At 39.7% G+C, this 7,710-nt stretch overlaps 2 protein-coding genes across 2 annotated transcripts; one reads left to right on the forward strand and one right to left on the reverse strand.

Moving 5' to 3' along the window:
• On the forward strand, nucleotides 208–3,079 carry LOC109707342 (cyclin-P4-1). The gene is made up of 2 exons (XM_020228538.1): nucleotides 208–677; nucleotides 2,526–3,079. The coding sequence occupies exons 1-2, from the start codon at nucleotides 319–321 to the stop codon at nucleotides 2,773–2,775; spliced, it is 609 nt and encodes a 202-aa protein (XP_020084127.1). The 5' UTR covers nucleotides 208–318; the 3' UTR covers nucleotides 2,776–3,079.
• On the reverse strand, nucleotides 5,997–6,769 carry LOC109707343 (putative glycine-rich cell wall structural protein 1). The gene has a single exon (XM_020228540.1). It carries the CDS (start codon nucleotides 6,698–6,700, stop codon nucleotides 6,170–6,172), a length of 531 nt encoding a protein of 176 aa, XP_020084129.1. The 5' UTR covers nucleotides 6,701–6,769; the 3' UTR covers nucleotides 5,997–6,169.

Raw genomic sequence — 7,710 nt, forward strand, 5'->3', positions numbered from 1 at the left:
ATGTCTGAAAATCATTACTTCAATATCTATCTTGTCCAAAATTATTATAATTTTTTTATGTTAAAAAATTTTAGAGAATTAATACAGTTCCAAAACCCAAAACCCATCATTGGCACAAGGTTGTAATCAATGAAATGACCAAACTGCCCTTTTTAACTACCTCTCTCTCTATTTTTCCCTTCTATATATCTTTCCCCTCTCTCTTCTCACTCCTTTTAATACAAAAAAAAAAAAAAAACAAACAATCCAAACCTCTTCTTCTTCTTCGTCTTCTTCTTCTTCTTCCCCACCAGCTCCCACCTCCAAAACCCTCCATTAATGGCGGAGCTGGTGGAGGACCCCAACTCGATCCCCCGCGTCGTCTCCATCCTCTCCTCCCTCCTCCACCGCGTCGCGGAGCGCAACGACTCCCTCCTCCTCCGCCGCCCCTCCGCAGCCGCCGCGCCGCGCCACCGCGCGGCGGCGTTCCACGGGCTCACGAAACCCTCGATCTCCATCAAGAGCTACCTCGAACGCATCTTCCGCTTCGCCAATTGTAGCCCCGCGTGCTACGTCGTCGCCTACATCTACCTCGACCGCTTCCTCCAGCGCCACCCTTCCGTCGCCGTCGACTCCTTCAACGTCCACCGCTTCCTCATCACAAGCGTCCTCGCCGCCGTGAAATTCATGGACGACGTGTAAGTACTTGTTCCGACTCAATCCTCATCGCCATTGGCATCTAATGTAGAATCACGTTGTTGCGAAATTGCTGCAGTGTAATCCTCGAGGGTTTTAGGTTTGGTGATTTGATGGATCGAATAGATATTAGTACAACTATTTCAGCTAAGCGGTTACGGATTGTGGAATTGACTAAACACCCAAATTGAATTGGATTTTGGAAGTGATCTTGGCGAAATTGCACGAAGAATTAAAAGTGGAGACCAAGGTTGATAATGGGTTTTCATTGAATTCTATTAGGGAAGTGGAATCGAGTAAAACCCTAACTGAATTAGATTTGTAAGTGATCTTAGCGTAATTTCGTGAAAAAATTCTAGTACAAAAACAGAGAATGATGATGGTTCCTCATAGAAATCTTTTGCTTCACTTCATTGGAGAAGTGGGATTGCGTAAAACTGAAAATTGAACTCTATTTGGGAGTTGTTATGGTGAAATGATTGAGCAATTCTCACTCGGTCTTTAATCTTCTTCAATGTCAGTGAGAATTCAGATGTGTTTCAGTGACTACTCTGTATGATTGAGGTCCTTCTACTATTCAAAATTTTAATGATGACAATAATTGAGGTCCTTTGCTTCTTATCATTCAAGTCCGCTAATACTGTTCAATTCATTATATGCGAGTTATGAAAAAGTTTCACCCAGGTTTTAAAGTTTTCAATTGATTGCTTTCCTGTGCCCACTCTCCTTTTTTGCCGCTGCCAACTAGGAATGAGGTGGGCTTGTCTTCTTACCTCATTCTCTTTTTAAAGTGCATCTTACTCATCCTTTCTGGGGGGGGTTGGGTTATTTTAATGCTCTAAGAAAGAAGGATCTATCACATGGTTTTTCTAATTACCACCCTTAAGGTGCATAGTGATTGGTTAGTGCCAATGTGATTCCATTACGCCATTCATGAATGTGGACCCAAAACTTTGCTTTTGCCCTCACCTTTTCCTATGGATTGAATACATGCCAGTTGTGGGATGGGGACGATTTAATAGCCGCTGTTAAATTCTTATGATTTCAGGATTTTTATCTTCAGCTAAAGTTAAAACCAAAGTTAAAACCATTGCTCATTATGAGAAGTCATTAGAAGTGATGATAAGGGCTCGGGATATCAAATCAGGTCAATTAGTCCGTCAGTTGGATGTTTGGTGGTCTGATGGTCACTTTTAACCGCAAATGAACCAATGAGTAGGCGCAGAAGATTCAACTCACCACAGAAGGGACCGAGAGGACTGCTGACATGTGGGGTTGTTTGAAATCTAAACTGCTTGGAGATAATTAGAAATTTGGTATTCTACTTGAGATGATTTCATTATACAAGCAAGAAAGGTGCAGTGTCTCACTTTCTTAAACAGTACACGATGCATTAAGATAACAGGTCATGCACACAACATCGCACCATAAATCTCTCAAACCCAATCTGATACCTCTTGTAAAACTTGAATTTTATTACACTAATGTTAAGTAGGTTACCATGTGAGTAAAATTCTTCCTCGTCTACGGCATCATACATATTGGTCAATGCAAGGTCGATCGAATAGGAAATAGCCTTAAGAATCGTCATGTACTTTTTTAGAGGGCGAGTTAATTTGGTAGGCATGTGATCGAGAGCTAATTGTTTCCATTACTCACTGTCCCGTTCATCGATAGTTCATTAATAAGTCAACATTGACTTGCCTAGTCACCCTCGTCACAGGTAACTCAAATTCACAATTCGTATTGCTACCATCAGCAGAGATGAACAAAGATCCAACTCTGCTAATTTTATCTCACTGGCACTTATTATGTCTTATTAAATAATATATCGTTTCAATTGCTTCTAGATGCTACAACAACGCGTACTATGCAAAGGTTGGAGGGATCAGCTTGATGGAGATGAATTACTTGGAAGTGGATTTCTTATTCGGCGTCGGCTTCGATTTGAATGTGACCCCTGTAATCTTCAACTCGTACTGCTCCATTCTTCAGAGCGAAATGGTGTACTTAGAAGCAACCCCTGCTCCCCCAAGACTACATTGCTGCTTGTCTGAGGAAGAGTCCAGCAGCTGCCAACAGAAGCAGCTAGCTGTGTGAGTTTGTATTTTTTTTTTTTTTTTTTTTTCTGTACATAGATCTGTAGCGAACACTTTTTATTAGTTATCTTGGTGGGCAGTGGATTATACTGTTTTGTTTAAAGTTCCTGTTCCCTTAGATCCAACCACTACTCATGTGGAGCATAAGCCTCTGTCTTTTTAATCTTAATCCTTCTTGGCTTTGTCCTTTTCCTCTTCTTTTTCCATTTTTCAGTACGTGGTTTTGTGATTTACTTGTGTGATGATGGTGTGTAAGAAAAAGGGGGTGGTAAAAAAAGAACAAAAGGAAGCTTTTGTTTAGAGCATCAGCATGTTTTCTTATGATAGGCCTCTTATTATTATTTTTTGTTTGGTGATTTTACCCTCAAAATTAAGCTTAGCTGAAAGAGTCGGAAAATATTACCAACTCAAAGATTTTACTGGTTTGATGACCGGCTAATTCACTATTTTTAGCTATTTTTAAGCGCCATTTCACATTTGACCAATTCCTCCGAACCTGTTCGATCGATTATTGTTTGTATAATACAGTTGTGCGCAAAACATGGCAAATATGGCTCCATGTATTTTGATGATTGAGCCTAGTATTAAGCAAAGGGCCAATACAAACTCATAATTAACATCAATAATTTATGGAATGCATTCTCCTTAATGGAAGAGTTTTGTATTGCTTTACAAATTAAATTTAAATTATTATTATACCAATTAAATTTCACTAAATAGACAAAAGCATACATAGATGGACATGTGTCCTAACGCCTATAGTACGATGTGCCAACCACTACAAAAAGGGCAAAATACTTGCATCTCATGGGGTGGGCTCCACCCCATGCCCCATGCCTAATAATTAGACACAGTGGATCTTCGAGAAGAGGAACGTGAGGGTTTGGGTACATACACAACTAACACAGGATTTGCAAGGGTGTTTGGAGCCCATTGCATGTTTTGGTAACGTGGCGTGAGGATACTAAATTGTGTATTATTATCATTAGAATTAATTAAAGCCCTCATAAAGGCCTCCATGTAGCTCCATTTTTCCATGCTACTTGTATTTGTACACAACAGAGGACAAACCCCTTTTCTCCTACAATTGTAGGGAAAATGGCATAGCGACCCCCTCAACTCAACTAACTAAAATGCCTCAAATAATAAGTACAATTAAAAGTTAAGAAAGAGTAAATTGAGAGCCAAATTTTTTAACATAAATATATTGAAAAGCTCTATTTGGGTGACCTGGAGAAGAACATGGGCATAGGATTTTGCAAGTTGGTTAATTTATGTATAAATTATAAAGAAGACAACCAGGCATTAGTATTCACATGTGATCAGCTCTCCTGATCTCCTCCTCACAACATGCAACTCCTCACATGGCCCTCTCAACATGCACAGTGATCCACAACAATTGGTGCCTCACCATTTATCTCTAATTCAAAGGAAACAAACCCATGTGATCTTTTTCTCCTGTGTTTACGTTTCCAAATATAAACCACCCAACTTTGGCCTTTGTGGAGTACAACTTTTTCTTTTTTTCCTTGTTCTTTTCTTTTTCCAAAGGGAAAAAAAGCCAATTTTCGGTGCTTCATGGGTATAAGATGATTCTATGCTTTTCCAGCTCCCCTTTTGGTCGTTTCCTAGCCAACTGTGTCCGTCTCTTCCCAAATTCAAATTTGAGGAGAAAAGGGGGTAATTTTACTTAGAATTTTACTACACCCACACATAATTACATGCATATAATTAAAATTATATTATTCATGTGATTTAAGAGACTATTAGTTGTAAGATTCACACGAATAAAAATGAAAATTTATAATAATAATTAAAAATCCTATTGCCTGCAAAATTTAATTACATATATAGATAGATGCAAAATTGTGGCAAATCACATGTGTGATGTCTCGATAGGTTCGCATCAGATGAAAAAAGGAATTATGAGTGAAAATATAAGAATCAGAGATTCTAATACTAATAATCGAACTAAAGAATTTTGGACCGATAATTTAGTATTTAACGAGTTATTGATGCTGGTGAGCTGAGTCGTTACAATATGCTTCCTATATTAATATGGACTAAACCTTGGGCTCAGATGTTTCTAATCCGGGCTAAATTGGATTAGCTATGCACAAGCATAATAAACATTTGTAACAGTCCCAGTATATTAAATTATCCTTTGTGCACATGATGCGGAGATGGAGGACCAGCTTCAGCCCAATCTAAAACGCTTTTGGGTTGGGCCACATTTGTTGGGCCCAAACCACTAATACCTTGGAATTGAAGGGGCTTTTTTCCCTTTTTTTTTTTAATTTTAATAGATACTCGAGGACAAAAGCATTGGGGCTAATCGCACCGTGTAGATAATTTTTCAGCCCCATCTCCACCTTTTTAATTTACCGAGTGCTACATAAACTTTTCATAAAAACAGAAAGAAAGAACTGTAACGCTCCAATGGTTCCGTATCGGATGAAAAATTAATTTTAATTAAAATATATGAGGTCTACATGCTAGTAATAACAACTGGATTTCAATATTTTGGGCCGGTGGTTTAGGTCTAACGAGTTATTGTTCTTAGCGGGTCGGATTGGTACAATTGGTATCAGAACCAAATACCAGCCAGAAGTGATAAAATGCTACACCAATGGATTTGGTGGAAACCACCTCTAGAATCTCACATCGCTCGTTAATTCTGATTTGCAACGGATTTGGTGAGAACTGTCTATTGAATCAGTAGTAATTCTGGTCTGCAATAAATTTGCCCTTTGAATAATACCACATCGGATAAAAAATTGATTCTGATTAAATATATAAGGCCAACATGTTAATAATAATAATTTGATTTAAATATTTTGGGTTGATGGTTTGAATCCAACGAGTTATTGTTTTTAACGTGTATGGTCCTCTCAAGAAAAAGAGGGAGGAAAAAGAAGAAAGCTTAGGAATCATCTAACATGTCAAAAAGAAGAAGGAAAAAAATAAAAAAGTTGCTGGGGAGAGAATCGATCTTCTAAATTTAAAATCTTGTTGCTTTAGAATTTAAGTGGAGATCATTTTTAAAAATTAAACAAAGCATATAACTTACTATTTTTATTTCTCTCTCTCAAAAGGAAAAAAAAAAAAAAATCTAGGGCATCAAATAGCCCACATATCTTTCTTCATTTTTCTTATTATGCTAAGGAAGAATTTACCTGTTTCTTCTGCACGCCATGCTTAGCTGTTGAATTTCTCAGTCTCTTACAAGTGTATAAAATATTCGAAATATTTTCTTATAGTATATAACTGAGCGCATACATAAGGTAATCATATCTAATAGCTTTCTGACTGTCAAGTCATACCATGATTATGCATGTGTGCTAAATTTACATCATGTAGCAGTTACGTATCCTCTACAAGCACTCTTGTAGGCTTCAGTTGTTACCGTTTGCACGCCGCGGCCAATCGTTACGCGATCTACGGTATGAGTTCCGGTTTCCGCCGCCGCCAAATCCACCTCTGGGACTCCCACCATATCCACCGCCGAATCCATATCCTCCGCGGCTGCTACTGCTACTGCCACTGCCATCTCCGCCTCCGCCTCCGCCTCCGCCGCCACTACCATAACCATAACCACCGGATGAACCCGAACCAGACCCGAATCCAAACCCGAAACCCTGCCCACTCCCGCTCGAACTCCGGCCCGAGCCCGAACCAGAACCATAACCCCACCCAACTCCCGGGCCCGAGCCCCATCCCCAGTTGTAGTTCCAGCCACCACCGGGCCCCGAGCCTTGGCCCGATCCAGAGTCTCCTGTCCACGCACCGCCGCCACCAGGAGGAGGTGGTGTCGGCGGCGTCTGAGCCGTCGGATCCGGCGCTTGTGCGCCGTCCATGTCGTCCGCAGAGGAGAGAGCGAAGGCAAAGGCTGATATTAAGGTGACGAGGAGAATAATCTTTTGCATTTCGTTTTGTGCTTTTTTGTTTTGTTTTGTTTCTGGGAATGTTGGTTTAGTATGTTTAGATATTTATTTATAGGATGTATATAACCTGAATTGAATACCAAGTTTGTTTGTGGTTAGCAGATACGTATGAATGGGGCTCTCGTGACTGCGACTTCCACAGCCCACACAACGACACAACAGAGCGGAGTGCGGTTTTAATTAAAGAGACTTTTTTTCTTTGTGTGTGTGGATAAGATGTGTCGAAACTTCCTCCACCACCACCACCGGCCCAGCATAAAGTTAATACCTCCCATTTCTTTTTTTCCCTGTCTTTCGACGCTTCTTTTATCCAAACCACTGCAGCAATCTACTGACAAAATCTCTGCTCTTATTTCTTTTGGTTTTTTATTCGTTGGCCTTTCAGGAGTGCGAAAAGTAAAAAATCTGCTATATTCTACACACCTAAGAATAAAAACAATAACCGTAGAGCTGCAACGCCACACACAGAGTTCATTGAATTCGATAGTTTTCTTTTCTTTTTCTTTTTTTTTTTCTTACGACCATTTGGTTTTGGCTTGGAAGTGCCCGAGACAAGGATTAGTGCATATCGCGCACGCTTTGAAGAAGCTTTGATAGTCAGAGGTGTGGCGTGCGTATGAACCCCTTGGATGGGTCTGTCACGTACGTGTCGCGTTCAATATCAGAACAATTGTTTGCACACATACAAGCGGGTGGCTAAACTAGAGTTCCAACCAGCCAAAATGTTGATTACATGCAACAAATGATTTAAGAATTAAGAATTGAGACACTTGTAGCAACTACCGATGATAAAATATATAGTTTGCAGTGTTATAAATAAAATATATAGTTTGCAATGCTACGAGTCTACAAACACATGTGAAAAGCATAACATGCGCGGTATAGATCCACACGAAGCCTTCAAACATAGACACTTGTTCTTTCAATTCTCACGCTTCACATCTTCGAGTACATGCACCACAAATCAACATATAGGCTCGAAAAGTAGTCAT

This window comes from Ananas comosus, linkage group 3 (assembly GCF_001540865.1).
Source record: "Ananas comosus cultivar F153 linkage group 3, ASM154086v1, whole genome shotgun sequence".
NCBI lineage: Eukaryota > Viridiplantae > Streptophyta > Magnoliopsida > Poales > Bromeliaceae > Ananas > Ananas comosus.

Coding starts and splice junctions, on each gene's coding strand:
- LOC109707342 (XM_020228538.1), top strand. CDS start 319: ATGGCGGAGCTGGTGGAGGACCCCAACTCGATCCCCCGCGTCGTCTCC. Junction 678..2,525: donor GTGAAATTCATGGACGACGT/GTAAGTACTTGT, acceptor AATTGCTTCTAG/ATGCTACAACAACGCGTACT.
- LOC109707343 (XM_020228540.1), bottom strand. CDS start 6,700: ATGCAAAAGATTATTCTCCTCGTCACCTTAATATCAGCCTTTGCCTTC.